General features: G+C 39.3%; 1 protein-coding gene across 4 annotated transcripts in view; it reads left to right on the top strand.

Annotated features, from left to right (window-relative positions):
• Positions 1-23,981, top strand: part of LOC126176810 (WASH complex subunit 5) — a 186,937-nt gene that overhangs the window by 124,079 nt on the left and 38,877 nt on the right. For all 4 annotated transcript variants that reach the window (XM_049923993.1, XM_049923991.1, XM_049923990.1 and 1 more), the window contains 4 exons: positions 1,292-1,599; positions 1,692-1,854; positions 7,205-7,307; positions 16,221-16,404. In XM_049923993.1, coding sequence (XP_049779950.1) covers positions 1,292-1,599; positions 1,692-1,854; positions 7,205-7,307; positions 16,221-16,404 — 758 coding nt within the window. The remainder of the gene's footprint in view (positions 1-1,291; positions 1,600-1,691; positions 1,855-7,204; positions 7,308-16,220; positions 16,405-23,981) is intronic.

The following is a 23,981-nucleotide window of genomic DNA, read 5'->3' as shown; positions in this document are numbered from 1 at the left end:
CACCAAGCAGGCAGAGTACATGCCATACCACTTGATAATATTAACACACATGGGTATAGCATGTTTGGGCTGTTATCTACAGCGACATCTACATAGTATGAATTATTTTGGAATTTGGAGGAGAAAGTTGGTGACTTAAAGTTTTGTAAAAAGATCTTGTTACAATAAAACCAATGATTGCCACACCAACTTACTAATCACATTCATGACACTCTCTCCCCTGTTTTGTGATAATACAAAATGAGCTGCCCTTTTCTGAACAAATTTGTTCATTATAGTCACATGCCCTACTTTTGTAAGCCAAGTTTTAGGGGTTGCAACAATGTGTAAAACACCACACACGACACCACTTGCTTTGTTTGTTTACCCTACAAAGTTCCATAACTATTGCTGTAATATATGTGAGAAAGTACCAGCATAGTTGTATCTTGAGAATGTCTTTGTTGTATCACACAACTAGTTTCGGCAGCACATTACTGCCATTCTCGGGCCCCACTCCTGCCAAAAGAGTATTTGATTTCCTTGGTGCGTTTACTGTGGAATCCGTGTTACTAGCACACATGGGCTAGCTTTCATCAGGGGTCTATACTCGACACCGTGTTGTCTCCAATGCACATTGATTATAGACTCCTGATGAAAGCTAGCCCATGTGTGCTAGTAACACGGATCTCACAGTAAATGCACCAAGAAAATCAAATACACTTTTGGCAGGGGTGGGGCCTGAGGATGGTGGTAATGTACTACCAAAACTAGTCATGTGAAAGAATAAAGAAATTCTCAAGATTTAGCTATGGTGGTAAATTTTCTCATATATGTCATGAGCTGAAGTCCCTCGTCCATGCAATAAGGTGGACATCCATATGTTGTTGTCAAGTAGTGTGTGAGCTTCCCTTTTCAGTGTTAATTGACAATAACTACACAAGTATTTTTTGAATCTGTAATAATGTGCAATCTCAAACAATCAGAAGACAGTTTCTGTGCACAAATATTAAAAAGTATTGAAGCAAATTTTCAGTTGGTAGTACAATATATTTTTAAGGAGCTTTCAGGATTCTGTCACTCAAAAGTACTAAGTCTCTCATTGACTCTTTTTGATGATGAAGAATAAATGTGTGTTGTTGTTAGTCACCTATTTGTGAGTACAAGTGCATAAATATAAAGCAAGATGTCAAAGTTTCATACATTGTGATACCATTTTTGCATAAACTCTAATTGCAAGAGACTTTTAGATATTTGTGTTAGGTAGTACTTGTATGTATACTAATATTTATACATGTAATTTTTTTTACAGACAAGTGAACTTATGACTAAACTAGAAAGTCTGGAAAAGATAATGGATGGATATCGTCGATCTTTTGAATACATTCAAGATTATGTTAACATATATGGGTTAAAAATATGGCATGAAGAAGTATCTCGGATAATAAGTTACAATGTGGAACAAGAGTGCAACAGCTTTTTGAGGAATAAAGTGCAAGACTGGCAAAGTGTGTATCAAAGCAGGACAATTCCTATTCCTCGTTTTCCTCCTGCTGATAACACATCTGTCAATTTTATAGGCAGGCTAGCAAGAGAACTTTTGCGTGTGACAGACCCTAAGTAAGTAGTTACAGAGAATTCGATAAATAATAACTCTGTTGATAATTATAATAATTATTTTTACTTCACTTTTGCTATTGATTTTTTTTCAGGTCTACAGTTTACATAGAACAGAAAACAGCATGGTATGACATGAAAACACACAATGAAATCATGAATATCAAAAGTTTTTCCAAAATAACACGTTCCGTAGGAACTGCGGGACTGACTGGATTAGACAGACTCTTCTCATTTATGATAGTTACAGAACTACAGGTACTGTTTACTGGAAGCCTATGAATACTATCTGCTGATGATCTGTGGCAATTAATTAATTAATTGTATTTATTGGATGGATGGCAAATCACAAAATATAATGCACATAACATTCGTCTTTTGATATTTGGTTTCTTTATTGTTTGATATTGTGTGGCTGAATGTGAGTGCTAAAGATGTAAAATATTTCACTAATGTATTTCCATTTTTCTTAGTGCAAGTTTCTGATTTAAAAAATAATTTGTTTGTATGGACCTACCCATGTGGGAAAGGTCCTTTCTTATATCTCAGAAAAGAGAGAAAGAAAGCTAAATTGTAAAACAGTTGAGAATAGGCTGTAACATGACTATGTAAGCAATATCCATGTTTCCAAAACACTCTGCTTAAGCAGTGGTTTGTCTAATTGATAGTCTCATTACATTTTAATTTAATTTTGATCACTGAATACAAAATAATGAATTAAGTCCATTTTCAACCATTAAACCTCTATTAAATTTAAATACTATGGCAAAAGAAGGAGTGTCATTATATAAGTCAGTTTCATAGCTAGTTTATTCAGTTATTCGTCTTAAGTAGTGAAAAAGTGTAACCCAGTATTTTGTAGTGCAAGGTCTGAAGGAGTCCTGTGTGTAATGAAGTGTAATAACAAGGTGGCATGTTGTAGAACACTCTTCCAGAGCAGTACTTCAATGAGATGAAGGCAGTGCATAGAAAAATGTGATGGGACACCCTTTATGGAGTAAGGTACTTAACCAAAGAGACTGTCCAGGTATGCCAAAGAGACTGTCCAGATATGGATGTGAAAAAGTGCATGCCTTAAAATTAGTATTTTGAAACATATTTCAATAAGAAACATGACCACAAGGTTTTAAATAGTCCATGCCTTAAAATTGTATTTTAAAACATATTTCCGTGAGAAAAAGTACCACAATGGTTCTGTTGCTTCTGCCATTAGCAGAGTTAGAGAAATTACAACCCAAAGGACAAGAAGAGCCTGTAACTAATGGTGCCACCCAGCCTGTGGGCTTCTTTGGGGACAGTGCTTGTATAGTGCATATTGAAGGTACTCTGCCATTTAGGAATCAACTGGATTTTGTGTTCTTTCGACACTGTGCAAGGTGTGATACTACAGGCTCACTTGTTGGCGGTTCAGTTCTATCACTGTTTCACTTTGTGTAACTCCCACAGTGCTTCTTCAGTGCAGGTGCTCAACTAAATGACGTAATGACTTTTTAAAGAACTCTTCTATGTTTGGTTGTTCTGTGTAACAATTGCAACATTGGTCTCTTATCAATCAGAACAACATAGTGACATTTCTCTTCAGCTTCTTTCAACTGTGTGTGGTTGTTGTCACTGTAGGCAGTGCCTCTTGTTCTCTGCCCACCAAAACACCACCAAGCTATGACACAAGAGCATAAGTGATCCCTTTACAACAGGTGGAGATGCTCAATTGGTGTCGCGCACTTGGTTACGTTCTGTGCTCGCACATCTTGCTTCAGCTCTGTGCACTGATCAAACTGGTGCATGTTCAAGAAAAATTCTCTACATGCTGTTGTTGTTGTGGTCTTCAGTCCTGAGACTGGTTTGATGCAGCTCTCCATGCTACTCTATCCTGTGCAAGCTTCTTCATCTCCCAGTACCTACTGCAACCTACATCCTTCTGAATCTGCTTAGTGTATTCATCTCTTGGTCTCCCCCTACGATTTTTACCCTCCACTCTGCCCTCCAATACTAAATTGGTGATCCCTTGATGCCTCAGAACATGTCCTACGAACCGATCCCTTCTTCTGGTCAAGTTGTGCCACAAACTTCTCTTCTCCCCAATCCTGTTCAATACTTCCTCATTAGTTATGTGATCTACCCATCTAATCTACAGCATTCTTCTGTAGCACCACATTTCGAAAGCTTCTATTCTCTTCTTGTCCAAACTATTTACCATCTAGGTTTCACTTCCATACATGGCTACACTCCATACAAATACTTTCAGAAATGACTTCCTCACACTTAAATCTATACTCGATGTTAACAAATTTCTCTTCTTCAGAAACACTTTCCTTGCCATTGCCAGTCTACATTTTATATCCTCTCTACTTCGACCATCATCAGTTATTTTGCTCCCCAAATAGCAAAACTCCTTCACTACTTTAAGTGTCTCATTTCCTAAACCAATTCCCTCAGCATCACCCGACTTAATTTGACTACATTCCATTATCCTCGTTTTGCTTTTGTTGATGTTCATCTTATATCCTCCCTTCAAGACACCATCCATTCCGTTCAACTGCTCTTCCAGGTCCTTTGCTGTCTCTGACAGAATTACAATGTCATCGGCGAACCTCAAAGTTTTTATTTCTTCTCCATGGACTTTAATACCTACTCCGAATTTTTCTTTTGTTTCCTTTACTGCTTGCTCAATATACAGCTTGAACAACATCGGGGAGAGGCTACAACCCTGTCTTACTCCCTTCCCAACCACTGCTTCCCTGTCATGTCCCTCGACTCTTATAACTGCCATCTGGTTTCTGTACAAATTGTAAATAGCCTTTTGCTCCCTATATTTTACCCCTGCCACCTTTAGAATTTGAAAGAGAGTATTCCAGTCAACATTGTCAAAAGCTTTAACTACTTAAAAATGTTTTTATGTGAATGTTTTTCTGCTGATTGTGAGGAAAAGGTGGAACAACCTGTTGCATCACAGATCCCCTCAGTAAGATGAAAGATGTCATGTAAAATAACTTACTTAACTGATTACAATCCTTTTATAACCTCCACCTTCTGATAAATTCTTAACACTACTAAAATTAATGCCTCGTAGGACTGAATTCAATTTCATTTCTCCACATAACAGAACACGTATGATTGTACATCTTAAGTCAGTCATTTTGGTTTGTCTTTCCTAAGCTTAATAACGATTTCATTTCCCTTTTGGTTATGTGTTTAGCATATGTTTATGCTTACTTAGCTAAAGGATTAAATGAGTTTTTACCAATTTTGTTTCCTTATCCTGTCTCGTTTTCTTAAACTACTATTGCCATCTAACTACTTAGTAACTACATTTTTAGATTTTCATAGAGAAAGAAAACCCATAAGAGAATTGTCATGTTTGACGAGGCTTGATCATTATTTCATTACATTTATTCAAAGGTAATCAGTTTTATGCTGCCATTAAATTATTGTATGTAACAGCACTATGTTCTCAAATTTATTGAGATAATCAAGGTGTAAGTCTCTATTTGCAATAAGCAGTTACATGCTGATAATTACAGTTCCCTACATTTGGAAGAACTGCACTTACATCATTCAGACAAGTACTGTGTACATGCATTGTCATCTTTGTGATGTGGGTGCCCCCATTCTTTATCATTATACGTAAAAGAAATGGTACAGGTCATTCCCATACCACCGCTATGTGTAGAAAAAAGAGATTGAGTAACAAGTCAGTCAGCAGTGGCAATTAGTCTTTTATTTGTCAGTCTGTAGTCAATGGTTGCTCACAGTATTTCATCACTGTGAAACATACGTATTTGATTATAAGTACCTTTGTACTTAACCACTGACAGTACGTACTTAACACCTTATATTAGTTAACCTCCCCTAAAGTAGATATATAAAACCCAACCGATATTCATAATAGGATAGGAAAGGTAGAAGATCCAGATATATAAAACCCAACCGATATTCATAGTAGGAAAGGAAAGGTTGAAAGTCTCATGTACAAAACATGCAAAATAACTGTTCTTTAATTGGACAGATAAAAAATCTACTTACCAAGTGGCTGCAGAACACACACGTAAAAGACGGTTGTAATTAGTCAGCTTTTGGAGCCAATGGCTCCTTCTGCAGGCAGAAGGGTTGAAGGGGAAGGAAGAGGGGTGAAGGTAAAGAACTGGAGATGTCTATGAAAAGGGGTAGATTTCGGGAAAATCACCCAGACCCGCGTGTCAGGGGAGACTCACCGTATGGGATGAGAAGGAAAGATTGATCCCATGTTGCATTTAGTAATTGGCATATAGTAACTACAACAGTCTATGCTCTTAAGGACCTAGATATCCTCTGATTTTGTTTTGAAACAAAAACAAAGAATCGATTTGACACGTATATACAACACTCCACAAACAGATCACTGCATAAAAACAATTTCGTCTTGGGGCTGTTACAGCTCCCCTAAGTAGTTGCTCTATTGGGGCACTGCATTGCTGACTCCGGCGTGTGGGCGAAGCGATGTCGTGATGAGCTGCTCTTTAGCTGACCAGCCACTGCAGTGCGAACCGGTGCTGCTCTGGCGTCACGTTGGTTGACTACCGCCGGTGCTGCCGGAAGTTGTGAAAGCCCTCATAATTTCAGAATCAGGTCTTCCATTTTGTCAATGTAATGTCTTTTAATTCACAAATTGAACATTTCCTCAACATGTAAAGATCTTTCACTGTTGGCCAGCTAGCTATCATCTTTACCCTGTCTCTTGTGACAGTTTGCACTTGGTTTTTACAGTCGTCTATATTGCTATTTCTTGAGGTTGGCAATGTAGTATTTTCTTTTGATACTTTTTAAAGATTATTCTTATTTTTGAAAAAGATCTCTTATTTCAGCACCTCTTACCTATGTCCTTCACTTGGGGTTAAAACCAATTCTGTCTCGGGTCTAAGCAAAATGAAGTATTTAAAAAAGGCTTCAGATAGTAGAACTGAACCAACAATTTGATGAGTAACCTGCCACCCTAGTACTCTTCATGATAACTTTTACCTTGATTATCTTCTTATATGCTCGCCTTTCTTGAATTTTGTTGGTGCAGTGGATGTGATATGCAGGGCTACCAACTCTTGCCATGTGACTTCTTTTTTGTCTGCAGAGGGTCAAAGGCTGTAAAAGATCTTTATAGTATTTACACTATTAAGTGACATAATGACATTTTAAAGAACTCTTTTGTACTTGGTTATTCTATGTAATAATTACAAATTGGGTGTACAGACGTCTTATTAATCTGAACAAGATATCCAAAGTGTATCACAGAACAGAAGAGAAGAGAATGACATTTCTCTTCAGCTTCTTTCAAATTTATTTGGCCATTTTCATTGTAGGCAGCACCTCTTAATCTTGGCTTCCAAACCACCACCAAGCTATGACACCAAAGCATATTATTACATATAGGTTTTTCAAAGTATTGCAGATAAAATTTGATATTAAAATAATGTCAGCTACAAGATTTTGTTGCATATGTTTTGAAATTTTGTACTGCTCAGTTAGTATGTCAGTGCAAATAACATATAGCAGACTTGCATATTATGCCTAGTATATGTTGTAACTGCATAGGAATATTATTTAACACAATACTATAATTAGAACTTTCTTGTTTCAGAATTTTGTTAATTCGCTGCAGAGAGGCATTCTAAAAGACAAAGGGTGGCTTGATGTGTTCAGTGTGGTGTCCAAAGGGTTGTCACCAAATACCGACACAGTCAGTAAGTAAAACACACAAATGACTACACGTTATTTATTGTAAAGAAATATTCTGTCTTTAATTATCTACAATTTTGAGCAAGTGTGCAGGTTTAGATGTTTTTTGTGTTTTAGATGTTTTTGTGAATGTTACATTTCCATATGTGCAACAGTTCATACAAAACGAGCAGGAAGGTGCTCCTATTGGAGCACAAAAAAGCTGAATATGCTCCTGTTTAGAAGAACCTAACTGAAAAGAGGAGTACCATCCACCTCATTCTACCTTCCTCAGATCCTTTAAAAAATTTCCCAAAAATTTTGGCATGCAAACATATTCACCGTATTTTTAGTGTGCATCTTATCTCTCATGCTCCCCTATCTGTAACTCACTCAGACCTATTAGTCCATCACTATAAGTCACTCATATTCATCCACTCACACATCCCCATTCTCTCTCACTCATTCGGCCCATCTCATTGTCATTATCTATTTGTGTTTCTGTAACTGTCACTGTCTCGTGTCTCACCACCACAGTCTCCTTCATTCTGACCCAGTACTACTTTCTCCTACAACTGTCACTGGTCACTGTCTCCCTCTTAATGCTACTGTCTAATTCATTCCTTCCCTCTGCTGCTGTCTCATCTCTTGCTCTCTCTGTCTCTTTTGCTCATTTTCATTGTCAAAGACAGTCTCTCGTTATCACTGGCTCTCAAGCACGTCTATTTTCTCCATCTCTTTGTTCATTTCCCACTGGCACTGTCTCCTTCAATGTTTTCCTAGCACTGTTCTGTCCCTGTCAACTATATTTCACTGCCTCTGTGCCCCCTTTTTCCTTTCACACCGCCGTTGTTTCTTTTGCTCTTTTTGTACCACAACCACTGCTTACTAGATTCTTACTTTTCTGTCTCTTTCCCAATATCACTGTCTTCTTCTCTCAGCATAAAAAGGTGCAAACATGTTCACATGCCAAAATTTTTGAGAAAATTTTTAAAGTTGCTGAGGGAGGTAGAACGAGGCAGGTGGTACCCCACTCTTCTGTCAGTCTTTTAAACAGGAGCGTATTTGCCTTCTCTGTGCTCTGATAGCAGCACTTTTTCACTGGTTCCCTTCTTTTGCCTGGTAAAGCAGGGGTATCACACGTGTGACTATAACTATATGGGTCAGTAACATTTTGGTAGATTATTTATTTGAAACTGAAATAACACGAAATTAATTTTACATCTCAAACTGGATTTTATGTGCGCACATAAATTTTGCATGTGCCTCAGTATTGCAACATGGGGTTCCCAGAACCAATCTGATGATAATAGACACACTTTACAGCATAATTTTGTGTGCTACTCCAGTTCATAAACTACGTTTTGCCACAATAGATTTTGTGTGCATATTTTACATGTACAGATAGGGTAACTTTGAACCTCTGTATTTCAGAAATGGATAAAGATATCAATAAAATTCTTGAGGTTGGTTTGTGATCATAACAATAAAAATATATTGTAAACATTTTAGCTGTTTGCTGCGCATAGCCGTCTTTCGGGTTCCCTAAGGAACCATCCACAAACTAATGTGCCTCCACGAGCCGTTAACTTTCACTCTAGACCACATAAAATACTAAAAGAACCAAATGATTTTCTCCATTTCCCTAAGCAGAAGGAAGTGCATGATATTCATACTTTGACCCTGTACTGTAGTATAGTGACACTAAAATGATCCTTCTCTTGGATATACAAATCGTCCCTAGCCCAACATTTGTCCCAAACACTTGACTCTACCTTTCTATCACCAATAGAACCCGAGGTATCAGCCCAGAAGAATCCTCTTTTTATGCATGGCGTTATGGAACACATTAGGTAGTCCATGCTGTTACATGTGTACCGATTTTCAGATTCCAGTTATTGTTAGGGTGAAGACGTGGGTGAAGGCAAGAGGCATGTTACTTTATCATTACTGTTAAATGTTTATATATTTCATTTTGAATGAAATATGGAAAATAAAATATTCCTTCGACACATTTGAACCGTTTTACCCTTCATAATATCTTGTTTGGCTTATGCTAAAGCTTTGTGGACATGTAGCCATGTAGCCATGTATTACTGCAATTGTGAAACATCAGTTTCTGTATTTCATTTTGAATTGCTATACTCATTAAAAAAGGAAAAAAAATGCAACTGTTTTCTTGAACTTTTGCACCAACTTCCCACACTAAGTCTTCAGTGAAGACAAATTTGTAGTTCATCATGAACATTAGTACACCCTTTTTGTTACCATTCCATCATTCATAGTGTTTTCTTCATAAATTACACTGTTCTGTTTAATCAGAACTTCACCAGTGCCAGTGTGTCTGTCACATTCCCATCCTTTGCACCAACTGCTTCTGCCTCCCACGTTCCAATCCTGTGTGCCCTCTGGCCAACAGCCAGCCGTCTCCAAGCCTCCTACACATTGTGTGTGTGTGTGTGTGTGTGTGTGTGTGTGTGTGTGTGTGTGTGTGTGTGTGTGTGTGTGTGCACGCTCGCGCGTGCTTGTGTGCACGGCCGTGTGCGCGTTCGCCGGAAAGCTATCAAAGTTTTTAATGTTGATTATGTGACTGTTAGTGACACAATCCTCTACTATTTGGCGAGTTCTTTGTTGCATTTACTCATAAGTTTTTTATGATCTGAACTTCACTAATTTTCACAACTTCTGTATATTTTTCACACAGAAAACAAGTAACTGCACACACTCAAATTTAGATGGATTTTCTATCAAGTGAAGCTTGTTTAAAACAAGCACAAGCAAATATGAACATGATTGAACGTTTTACATATGGTACCTGTGGGTACTTAATAGCTGCATGTGCAGAGTGCTGACTCCAGTGGCTGTATTTAAAAACTATACTTGGAAAATATACCTGGTAGTAATCTGAAGCACCTAGATTTGTGCCTGAACTATGTGAGTGAAACAGTGGAAAAGGACAGGTAATTGTAGGGTAAAACTGGAGAATGGCGTGACAATAAACATATTTGACAGCAAAAGATCATACTGAGCATTTAAAATTGTAAAAGTCTCCAAATGGCAAGTAAGTTGCTAAATGCTTTTGATGAGAAATACCTAAAATGTTGTAAGGAAGTTCATCACAAAAGGGTAGAGTGCGCTCACCAATTTGGCTCAAAGTATGTGAGTACAAGTTTTTAGAACATCTCATCTGAGTGGGCCATAGGAAAAAGTAAAATGTTCGAGTAGTGGGGTGTGAAGGATTTTTGAGCAACTATTGTCAAGTAAGTGTCGTGGTACAGTGGTCAAGCGCACTGACAGGAAATTCATCAGCTCAGATTCGATTCCAGCTGTCACGGCTTTTGTTGAACTATTGATTATAAAATTTAAACAGTTCAATTTATCTATGTGAAATTAATATACTGGATTCAATTTAGTATAGATTACTTTACTTTAATTAATTAATATATTTAAATGTTAATTTACATAATTTTGTGAAGGTTTAAATGAAAACAAAATTTCTGAAAATTCTATCCATAAATTATAAGCTTTTTATTTATTGTTAGAACTTACATTTTGTAGGATGACTAGCTTAGTGCCTGCCAGCTTCATTTCTGTAGACTGTATGACCAGCAGAGATTTCTTGTTTTTGTTTGTATTTAATCAAATTTTTATACTGTTTGCAAATTGGAACACCTTCTGAGCCTGGAACACCTTCTGAGCCTGGTCTTTTCCAAATATACTTCTGACCAAAAAGTGATTCTGATAGCTGTAGTCCAACGTTTTTGCATTCTTGTGGAGGTATTTCGATAGCAACTTCCATCCCCTGATCATGAAGTGAAATAGCAGTTTTCGTAAATTTAGCTTTAAAATTTTTTAATGTTGTGGAAATCAACCAATGGAAAATCCAGGATGAAATGTAACAATATTATGAGAAGAAAAGTTGCTACTCACCATATAGTGGAGATGCTGAGTCGCAGATAGGCACAACAAAAAGACTCACAAGTACAGCTTTCGGCCGTTAAGGCCTTCGACAGCAATAGACAGACATGAGCGTGCGCATGCCCCCCCCCTCCCCCCCCCCCCCCCCCCACACACACACACAAACGCAATTCACACACACGACTGATGATAACATTTTCTATTCTTCTTCTAATTTATTAACAGTACTGGCAACACAAGGACCAAATTTATTGTCTGGCTCTTGTGTAGATAAAAACATAAGGGACAAAAATTTTCATGAATCAATGAGTCTGTAATGTGCTTTGTAAGGTGGGTGGTTTTGGAGAGATTGACTTTTTTTTCACCAAAATTGTCTTTGTGCCCATGTAATCCATTATTCTATATATGCTGATTCACACAGCCATCCAGCCTGTTCAGTGTTAATCATATAATCAAGTTTTACATTTTACGTCTAGTCTGTATACAAAACTTCTCTGTTGCTTCCACTGTTTCTTCCAAAGTTGAAACATCATTTTTACTGGTGAATTTGGTGGTTTTTCAGTATCTTATTGTATGTTTACATTTGAAGCTTTTTACCCTGGTATCACCAGCAATAAATTGAAAAATTTATGTAACAATACCAGACAAGGAAAGTTGCTACTCACCATATAGTGGAGATGCTTAGTTGCGACAGGCACAATAAAAAGATTCACACAATTAAAGCTTTTGGCCATTAAGGCCTTTGTCTGCAGTAGACACACACACACACACACACACACACACACACACACACACACACACACACACAGGCAACTTGCACAAACATCTGCAGTCTCAGAGAGATGAGACGACACTGCAAACATCAGCACCAGTGTATGATGGGAGGAACAATACAAATGTAGGTTGTGGACTGTTAGGAATGTGGGTCTCACGGGAAGCGTGCAAGGGATACGTCCCTGCAGTCGCACCATCCTCTATGCCCTCGGTGACTCAGATGGATAGAGCGTCTGCCATGTAAGCAGGAGATCCCGGGTTCAAGTCCTGGTCAGGGCACAAATTTTCCGCTGTCCTCATTTAGGTGTATCAACAACATCTGTTGGCAGCTGAGCGTTTTGATGAATTATCGTTTCTTTATAGAGAAGCTATATGGTCATTATTGGTATCTGTTCTTTCGGAACAGTTACTATCTTCATATAATGAAGAGCATTGGTGAAATTTTTTTAAAAATTATCATCAGTAGTTGTTGTTTTGGTGTTCTGAACAATCACTTCACTGGTAGGGAACTTGTTTGGTTTTCATTTTCCAAAAATGTTATAAGTTTTTATGGAAAATCACTGCAGGCACATGGAGAGAAGCTGTTTCTCAACTGTTGGGACCATTACAAAAAGTTGGTAAACAGTTGAAATAAGAAACTGTCAGCAATGTATCATCAAAAACAATTCCTTTTTAAATATATTAGTTAATTAATTAAATGAAGGTAATTGTAACTAAACTGATCATGTAGATTGAACAGTTTAACAGTTTAAATATATTTACATATTGTAATCAGTAGCTTAACACTGTGAGGAATGAAATAAAAAGGATATATAAATACAGTAGTGGTGGGAACTGAACCTGAGTCTGCCAATTGCCTGTCGGTGCGCTTGACCACAGCACCATGTCACTTACTTGACAGATGTTACTCAAAGATCCCTCACATTATACTGAAAAATTTTTAAAGTGTTTTACCTTGTCCTATGGCTGAATCAGGTATGATACTGTAGGAACTTGAAAAGGGCATCTACTGGCTACTACTCACAAAGTTTCAGCCAAATCACTGAGATGACTCGATGAGTTGAGAAGGACCAGGTAAAGTGGATTTGAGAGTGTAATGAGGTTATTGAGGAAAGAGCAAAGACTCCACCACAGTGATCCTGAATCATAGTGACTGTGCCTGAGGGCCTCTGCCTCTGCCTCTGCCTCTGCCTCTGCTTACAAGCCTTACAACAGTGGTCCCATCCCAGAAGTCCAACATGATCTCAAGCAGCTCCTCAAGGCCTTATGAAACCTGGCAGCTGAATCCACCTTCCTTCTCATACCAGTAACACCCCTGCACTCCTACATTTTACCTACTCCCAACACTCCTCACTTGTGGTTGTCCCATTGTGGCTGAATAAAATGTCCCCACAGAATGAACTTATGCCTTTTTTGACCAACACCTTCCAATAGTTGTCTGTAATCTCCCATCCTACGCCCAAGACACTGCTCACTTTCTTCTCTGCCTCTCCACAGGTCCCGTCAGACTCTCTGTTGGTCACTGTGAGTGTGATGTCCTTCACACCAACAATCCATGTGCCAATAGTGATGGAACACTCTCTTTCCCATTGTCCTTCTGATACCAAACCCACCATGTCTTCCTAATCCTCCTAGCCTTCACATCCTGACTCACAGTTATTTCACTTTTGAAGGCCAAATCTAAAAACAAATCCATGGTACTGCCATTGGTACTCAAATGACACAATCCTGTGCCACCTTATTTATAAGCCATCTGGAGGAATCATTCCTATCCAATTAACACTATAAACATCCTGTCTGCTTCAGATTCATAGATGACCTTTTCATGATCTGGACTCACAACAAGGATCTTTGCTCTTTCCTTGATAACCTCAACACGTACTCCCAAATCTGCTTCACCTGGTCCTTCTTAATTCACTGAGCCACCTTCTTAGATGTCAATGTCCCCACTCAGACTTCTTCGTAAGTACATCTGTCCATATCAATTGCACTGACTACCTCCAGCAGGAGCGGCGAAAATATACTGGTAACCTTACCAGAGCCTTTACTGACAGACAGTATCCTATCCAGCTCATCCATAAACAAATCTGATGTGCCAACTGCTTGTCATACACCAGAAAACTTGTCAATGAGCCTCCTGTGAGCACCCGCCTGTTCACCCAGACTCACTCTGGTCTTGAAAAGCTCAAACGCATCATCCACTTGGGCTTCAATTTCTTTTCTTTGTTTCTTGAGATGAAGAATATTCTACTACCCAAAATTCTACCCAGTAGTGTTTTGCCACCCGCCCACCCTACACAATATTCTTATCCATCTCTATTCCAATCCTACTCCCAATCCTGCACCCCATGGGTCGATACCCTGTGGCAGGGCCATATGCAAGAACTGTCCCATACACCCACCCACCATCTCCTACTGCAGTCTGGTCACAGACATTTCCTACCCATTAAAAAGCAGGGCCACATGTGAAAGCAGCCATGTTATATATCATCTATGCTGCAATTACTGTACAGCTTCTATGTGAGCATGACAAGTAACCAACTATCTACTGGCATGAATGGCTGCGACCAAACTGTGATTGTGCTGCACGCCACAACACAAATGACTTCAACAGCTGCTTTACTATGTGGGTCATTTGGGTACTTCCTTTCAGCACGAGTTTCTCTCATCTATATAGATGGGAATTCTTTCTCCAGCAAGTCCTGCATTCTTCCAACCCTCTGCCCTAAACCTCTATTAACCTGTTGCCACTGCCTCAGATTACCATTTCCTTTCTCTCTTCTGTCCACACCACTCCTCCCCTGTCCAGCTTGTGAACTACCTTCTCCCACCACTCTTCTCCCCTCCACAAGCAGGATTCCCCCCCCCCCCCCCCCCACACACACACTCTCTTTCTCTCTCCCTCTCTCAGAGCCATCTCCCATTTTCTAGCCATTTCCATCACTCTCTCACTGTCTCCCCTCCATTTCTCCCTCTTCCTCTCCACCTGCCTCTCCTTTTTCCCCATCCTGCCTCCCCCTCCCTCATCCTATATCCCTTTTTCCTCTACCCTCTGTGCTCTAATATCAATAATAAGTCTTGGCATGCCAACGTGAGTGTGTTTTTGGGTGTCTCTGTGGTTATGTGAGAGAATGTGTGTACTTTCACTAGAAAAAGAGCAGATGCTTGAAAGCTAGTGTGAATGCTGTTTTCTGTTACGTGTCTCTGTACTCTGTGCATAAGTCTGCTGTAGGTGAGTGGCCATCTTTCCCTTATTTTAAGTATTGCTCCATCAAGGAATTTCCATTATTGTAATTCTTATGATGCTGTACCCTCCCCCTTCCTCCTCCTCGATTAGATCTGTGCCTGTCGAGTACATTGTGCATGTATTCCCAGGTGATTGAATGGGTCTTAAAATATTGGCTTCACACAAATTTTTTCACTTGTTTTCACTGTCTTTTGTTAATTACATTCTAAGTGTGATGAAGCAACAATAATATAGAGTCCGCTGCGACAGAAATGAAGAAAAACTAACACAGCTGTGTGTTTTCTAGTTGTGCCACAAACTTCTCTTCTCCCCAATCCTATTCAATACTTCCTCATTAGTTATGTGATCTACCCATCTAATCTTCAGCATTCTTCTGTAGCACCACATTTCGAAAGCTTCTATTCTCTTCTTGTCCAAACTATTTACCGTCCATGTTTCACTTCCATACATGACTACACTCCATACAAATACTTTCAGAAATGACTTCCTGACGCTTAAATCTATACTCGATGTAAACAAATTTCTCTTCTTCAGAAACGCTTTCCTTGCCATTGCCAGTCTACATTTTATATCCTCTCTACTTCGACCATCATCAGTTATTTTGCTCCCCAAATAGCAAAACTCCTTTGCTACTTTAAGTGTCTCATTTCCTAATCTAATACCCTCAACATCACCCGACTTAATTCGACTACATTCCATTATCCTCGTTTTGCTTTTGTTGATGTTCATCTTATATCCTCCCTTCAAGACACCATCCAATCCGTTCAACTGCTCTTCTAAGTCCTTTGCTGTCTCCGACAGAATTACAATGTCATCGGCGAACCTCAAAGCTGTGTGTACCTTAACACATTTATGATGAGAGGAGATGGCTGGAAGTTGTTCGAATTTTCTCTCTCTGTGTACTGATATTTGCATTTTGATATAATTGAATGTAGGTACTGGCTTATGTTGTCAGTTGGATTGGTTGTAAATGGTACTGGATTGGTTTTAAATGTTACAGGTAATCCTGGACGCTTCTATTCCCAGTACACTTCTAGAGCTCAAAAAGTTTGGCCACAGATCCTTGAGTGGGTGCTGAAGGTTGGCCAGATGCAGGTTATAAAGAAGCACATAGCCTATGAACTCAATATTTCATGCAAGTTTGAGTCCAAGAATTTGGCTTCAGCATTGCAAGCAATGAATGAGTAAGTAAATAATAACAGTATTGTGTCCTATGGAGTGTTGCTCATGTAATGTGTTATTACAGTCTTGTATTGACACACATTGGGAGTAAGATATAGTCAGTCACTCTGCATTAGGAATAATGAAGGAATCCTACTTTGCTGCCCAAGTGGAGGTCCTACTAAGTTTGTTGCTCATTGTCCTGTTACCTGTTACGAAGTGTCAGGTTGCATATCTGTGTTGTATGGATGACTGTGATGAATGTATGTGCAATGTAGTGTTGTGTTCATGTCCTTATTGACAAGTAATGAATGAAAAATTGGGTGAAAGTGGAATCCAGAGCCAATACATAACTTATCCCTTGTTCGCACCCCTAAGGACTCTGCCGTTGTTAAATAATCTATATCTACATCTGTACTCCACAATTCACTGTGCGGAGAGTATGTAGCATACAAGCCGCCCCACCCCTCTCCTCCACTTCTCTTCAGTCTTGGAAAGAAAGACTATTGGCACCCTCTATATGGGCTCTGATTTCTCTAATTTTTGTGTTATTGTTATTTCATGAGATTTTTGCGGGACGCAATTTCAAATATAGTTTCTTAATTCTTTTTGACTAAGACCCCCTGCAAAGCATGTCGTCTTTCTTATAATGTCTCTCACTGGAATTTGGTGAGCATTTCTGTGCCAGTCTCATGCCGAGTAAACAGATTTGTGGCAAACGATGCAGCTCTTCTTTAAATCTTTTCTCTCTCTTCCATTACTCCTCAGATTACATTACATTACATTTATTTATGTTTAGAGTCAGCTGCCAATCAGTGCACCAGATAGGGGCAGCTGATAGTTAAAGGTTCTGAGGTGGAGCTGCCTCAAAAAATATATTAAACTACATTTCTCACTAATTTATTCCAGAATTGAAATTACAGTAGAGTCTCGATAGTTCGAATTTCCTATAATCCGAGCCTCTTTTTTCTTAAAAAGTTGCAACCTTCTACCTTCGTGGTTTTTTTTTTTTTTTTTTTTTTTTTTTTTTTTTGCTGATATGATAAATAATGAAGACATCATTGCAAAAGATAGATAGGGAGAGTACAGCTCAGTGACAAAGCAGACAACAATGGAATCAACACCGGCGAGGAGCTCGCTGCCCTGTTGCACGAACATCTGTTGTCAGTATTGCACGAAATACCCCAACTGCTGCCGGCTCCTACCGATCAAAACTGGGGAGTTCATACGCTGCTGTAGTTCCCAGTACCTGTACTGTACAGTGTTGTGTGTCATTTTGTTTGTTGACTGTGTGTTCCATTGTACACCTTACAAAGATGAGTGCTGTAACAAAAAAGAGGAAATTTGTGCCTTTGCATCTAAAATTAGAAGCACTAAGACGACTTGACAAAGGAGAAACATCAAAAAAACTTGCTCTCGAATATGATGTTGGTAAAGTTACTGTTGGTGACTGGCGAAGAAACCGACTTAAATTGGAACAGTTTTCTTCACAGAAATGCTCACACGAATCTCTGTCGAAGAAGTATAAAGAAGTCAGACTTCAAAAAAACAAGTGAGGCAATTTTCAAATGGTTTACCCAACAGAGACAGAAGGGTGCTCCGATTTCTGGCCCAATCTTGCAAGAAATAGCTTTGTTTTTCAGAAACTAGCTGCAGGAAGGAGATGACAATTTCACCGCTAGTTTGGGCTGGCTCGACAAGTGGAAGAAGAGGTATGGAGTGTGTCAACTAGACGTGTGAAGAAAAACTCTCTGATGACGCTCAGGCCGTTTCAAAATTTATCATTGAGTTTAAAAAAATCATAACTGACGAAAATTTGTCTAATGAACAAATATATAACTGTGACAAAACTGGGCTAAATTTTAAAATGTTACCACCAAGAACACTTGCTTATTGTGAAGAAAAAAGTGCTCCTGGGCACAAAAAAAGCAAAGAGTGGCTCACAGTTATGGCAGCTTCAAATGCAACTGGAAACCACAAACTAAAACTAGTTGTGATTGGGAAGTCTGCCAAGCCAAGAGCATTCAAGAATGTATCCATCTCAGCTCTTCCAGTTGTCTATACACATCAGAATAATGCCTGGATGAATAAGGAAATTTTCAAGAACTGGTTTTTTAACTCATTTGTACCTGACTGCAAGAATTTTTTAAAAGAAAGGGGACTGCCATGCAAAGCAATTTTGCTCATGGATAATGCGTCCTCACATCCAAGTGCAGGAGAACTGCAGTGCGACGATATCCGCACCTTGTTTTTCCCCACCAAATGTTACCTGTCTCATTCGGCCCATGGATCAGGGCCTTCTGGAGAAGAAGAAGAAAAAAAAAAAAAAAAGTATCGACGGCGATTGCTACAGTCAATCCTGCATTCTGAAGACAACGAAAGCATTGTAGGAGCTTTGAAGAAAGTGACTTTGAAGGACGTCGTTTACTGTATTAGCGAATCTTGGAGCGAAATAAAGTCAGACACAGTTTCTAAGTCATGGAGGAAAATTCTACAGGAAAGTATGCCAGACTCAGAAACTGAAGATTTAGCAGATGAGGAGGATCAACCATTGCGTAATTTAATCAGAAGATTGCCAGGGTGTGAAGAGGCAGAAGAGGTGGAAGTAGGCAAGTGGTTAAATTCGGACGAACAGTTGGAAGTGACAGACTCTTCTATAATTGACATGGTTAACATTCCATCGCAGTGTGAGAGTGACGAGGATGACGAGGCAGACAGGCGGCACCGATGATGAGTCACACCGAGGGCTACGCTGCTCTCGAGGCCACCATATGCTACATGGAACAACATCCTGAGGTGACACCAACTGACCTACTGCTCCTGAGATGGTGGCGTTGACATTGCCGTTAGGAAACATTGCAGCTTCGCCAAACAAAAGACACTTCACTATTACTTGGCTAAATAAATAATTATTGTTATTCTGCCAATGCAAATGCATGTGTAAATCCTTTTATTTTAATAAAGTTCTTATTTTGACCTGTGTTACTTACAATATCATATTATTTCTTTTTCCCGTTTAAATTTCGATAGGCCGAGTTTTCGATAGTTGAGGTGGTTCCGGTCCTGTTCACCTCGAACTATCGAGACTCTACTGTATCAGGATGCATTTCAAATATTTTCCACACAGATTTAACTGACAGTCAATATTTTTTTTTGGAACTGTGATTATTGAGTGATGTTTTTCAAATAGGCAGAAGCCATTCTTTAGGCTGCACCTTGAAAAGCCAGGTAGCTATATGTAGTACAGGTCTGACTTCTATGGAATATAGTCTTATGGGTCACTCAAAGGCTCTGTCCATTCAGCGTAAGTGTGTACTACCAACTTCTACATGATTATCATGTTCTGCTGCTTACATTAAAAGAGAATGAACAGGATGTCTAAACTTTGCTGTCAAATCCCTGTCTCTATATATCTCTGTTATGCTTTGATGTGCCATTAATTGGCGTTGTTTATTAATGTTTTGATTGTGTTTTAGATTTTTTTTTTTAAATTTCTCACATTGGCAGTTATATCCACTGTAGGAATAAGATTGTAAATGCCTCACTATAGTGCACTAGAATATGGTGCTATAAATATCACCATGTAGTGAGAGTTTTAGGAGTCAATACAGGAAATAAGCATGTGAAACATTTCCCATTACCACAGTCTAAACATATATAGTCACAACACCCCTGCAGATTGTTGTTATAAGCTGCGACAGCAGCACAAGGAAGTTATAGATAAGCTACACTGCTGAATAAAATATTTGGTGAATGTATCATCGTTTACACTGATTTTTATCACGGTTTTTTCAAAAGGGATCATATGTAGCATAATAAATTGCAAAAATAACAGAAGGAAGACATTACATCGATCATTATTTAGATTTCTTAAGGATGCTGAAAGGTGTGAAACAATCATTACAACTGTCAATGAATAGAAAATTGCCACATAGATGTAATAATGAAACATCAAAACAGGAAAACTCCTTCCTGACAGAAAAGAAACTGATTCCACTGTTGTCCTACGTGAGAGCCAGAAACAGATCCACCGATAGCAGAATCTCCAATGCAGACCTCGTTTGAAAATTTAGTAATTAGATTACTTAAAATTATTCACTTGTTGGAAAATAGGGTGAAATGTGAAAATATGCAAATCTTTAGCCTTTGTGCAAAATTATTACTTGGCAAGGAAAGTGCCTGTCAGGTATAAGCAGCAACCAAAATGTTGTAGAATACAGGTGAAAAGACAAGCTTATATTAAAAAAATATTGGATTCTGATACTTAAAAAAAGACATTCTTTATGTACTGTTAAGCCAAATCAGTATGCCATTGAATGGAAAACTTGGGGCAAGATGGAAAAGTTTCCACTAAATTGATTGTATTATATTACTCAGCATGCACATTTTTTTGTCATCTTGCTTTATTCTTACAACAGTGTGTACCTTACAGATGTATGTTGAATTATGCACAAATAAAAAGTGGGATAAATAATTGTATATTCCATGTTTTAAAGAAGAAGATGCAACAGTTATGAGAAACTGATAAAAATGTTATTTGTCTATGGCTGAGATGTCACCAGTGCAAATTTAATGTACGATAGCTCTGCTGATTGTGATACTGGATTTGAGGACATGGTTTCATACGTACAGCATGGTTAGCAAACTGGATTGATTGATGATTAATGACATCTTTTCAAATTTTAAACAGTTATTACCGCATATTCAAAAAGATTTCGGGCTTGCAGCCGGTCGTCGTTAGCTTCCATCCACGATATTTCGACTGGACAACTGCCAGCCGTCCTCAGGTGAGCCGTCAAAGACTGACAAAGACGCCCTCCGTTCCGCAATATATAGCGTGCAGCGAGTATTCCGTGCATGCGTCAAAATAGTATTGACAGAGGAACCACACCGCCCGCCAGCAGCGCCCTCGCTGGTGGAACTGCAGAGCTCAGCTGTCTTCCGCGTTGTCAATTGCCGCGGCCATCGGAGTACTCTGATGTCTTCGTCTGGAGCAGATCTTAGAGATGACGGGATTCCACGCATTATCTAGCTGGTAGCCATTGTCACGTTTCATAAGATTGTCTGTCACCCGAATTTCCACTGATTCTTTTATGATGGAGTCCCAAAAGGATGTTGCTGTGGCCAAAATTGTTGTCTTGTCATACTCCGATGAGCGTCCAGTGGAAATGCAATGCTCAGCAATTGCAGACTTGCTAGGTTGCAAAAGGCAAGTACAGCGTTGATGTTCAGTGCAACGTTCTTCTACTGTTCGCAATGTTTGTCCTATATGTGACATGCCACACTGACAAGGTATTTTATAAATTCCCGCCTTCCGCAATACCAGATCGTCTTTCACTGATCCCAGCAGGTCGGAAATCTTCGATGGTGAACGGAAAATCACTTTCACTTCGAAACCGTGGAGGATTCTTGCAATTTTGAAGAAAATGTTGCCAACAAAGGGAAGAAAAGCTAAAGATTTAGTAGGCGTGCTCTCTTCTTTCTCCTCTCGCTGTTTCTTTGGCTTAATTGCAAGTGCCTTGCTAATTTGCCGGGTAGAATATCCATTCTCTGTGAAAACCCTCTTCAGGTGGGCAAGCTCTTCAGGCAAACTATCTGCATCTGACACTACATGAGTTCTGTGTACAAGTGTTTTAAGTACACTCATTGTTTGCAATGGGTGATGGCAGCTGGATGAATTTAAATACAAATCAGTATGTGTGGGCTTTCGATAAACTGAATGCCCCAGAGAGCCATCACTCTTTTGTCTAACTAGCACATCCAAGAAAGGGAGGCAACCATTTTTCTCTAATTCCATGGTAAACTGAATGTTCTCATGAATGGAGTTGAGGTGATCTAAAAACACCATTAACTTGTCTTCTCCATGAGGCCACACTACGAAAGTGTCATCCATGTACCTCCAAAAAAAACAGTTGGTTTGAGGGCTGCTGATTCAAGTGCTCTCTCCTCAAAATCCTCCATAAAAAGGTTGGCCACCCAGGGAGACAAGGGGCTACCCATGGCGACGCCGTCAATCTGTTCAAAATATACTTGGTTGAACATAAAATATGTTTAGGAGAGAGTGTGGCCCCAAAGCAGTGATTCCCACCTAAAACTTATTGCTAAGGAGTCTGCGAGGGGTACCTTTCTAAAAAGAGACACCACGTCAAAACTAACTAAAAGATCGGAAGTACTTAGGTGGAGAGCCTCCAGTCTGTTGATAAAATCAGCCGAGTTTCGTATGTGATGTGGACATTTGCCCACAAATAGCCTCAGCAAGGATGCAAGATGTTTGGCTAAATCGTAAGTGGGAGCCCCAATATTGTCACATTTTTTTCGAACTGACCATTGGGAGCTGTCCATTTTACTCGTATATTTTCTGATATTGTCAAAATATTCACAGAAATTTGGTTGGTTGTGAAAGCGTGTGACTGACCAAGGCTCATACTTTGTGGGATGAAGGCACAGACTGAGAACCACACCAGTTAATTCGTTGTTAGAACAATGAAGATGCTCTTTTTATGACACCCCACATTTGATGAACAGTATAAGAAATAATTCATTCACTTATCAACAGTAGGCAATGAAAACTTGTAACTCCACCTGTCTGTGAAAACTTGTAACTCCATATGTCTGTGAAAACTTGTAGTTCCAATAACCAAACAAAAACAAACACTGTCCGAACAGGACTTGAAGGCTCGATGGTACCGATGGGCCAACACGTCATCCTCAGCCCTTGGGCATCACCGGATGCGAATATGGAGGGGCATTTGGTCAGCACACTGCTCCACTAGCCATTGTCAGTTTTTGTGACCAGTACCACTACTTCTCAATCGGATAGTTCCTCAATTGGTCTCACAACGGCTGAGTGCAGCCTGCTTGTCAACAGCACTTGGCAGACCAGGACAGTGACTCATCCAAGTGCTAGCCATACCTGACAGTGCTTAACTTCAGTGATCTGGTGGGAACCAGTGTTATCATTGTGGCAAGGCCGTTGGCAACTCCAGTAACCAATAACTCCATTACCAAAGAGATTTGAAAGTCCATGCGTTTCTCTGATCTGTCGATAACTAGACTTCCACTATATAGTTCCGACGCTTTAGCACAACAAACTGTACTAAAAATAACATCTTTTGGTGAAATCTTTAATGTGGTATATGACTTAAATTACATATTTTCCTATACCAACAAATATCATATGTTATGAATATAATAGAGGGAAGCACTCCACGTGGGAAAACTATATCTAAAAACAAAGATGATGTGACTTACCAAACGAAAGTGCTGGCAGGTCGATAGACACACAAACAAACACAAACATACACACAAAATTCAAGCTTTCGCAACCAACGGTTGCTTCGTCAGGAAAGAGGGAAGGAGAGGGAAATATGAAAGATGTGGGTTTTACGGAAGAGGGTAAGGAGTCATTCCAATTCCGGGAGCGGAAAGACTTACCTTAGGGGGAAAAAAGGACAGGTATACTGTGTGTGTGTGTGTGTGTGTGTGTGTGTGTGTGTGTGTGTGTGTGTGTGTGTGTGTGTACCTGTCCATTTTTCCCCCTAAGGTAAGTCTTTCCGCTCCCGGGATTGGAATGACTCCTTACCCTCTCCCTTAAAACCCA

This window comes from Schistocerca cancellata, chromosome 3 (assembly GCF_023864275.1).
Source record: "Schistocerca cancellata isolate TAMUIC-IGC-003103 chromosome 3, iqSchCanc2.1, whole genome shotgun sequence".
Lineage (NCBI taxonomy): Eukaryota > Metazoa > Arthropoda > Insecta > Orthoptera > Acrididae > Schistocerca > Schistocerca cancellata.
Note: the sequence above shows the minus strand (reverse complement) of the source record. Positions and strands in the feature narration are given on the sequence as shown.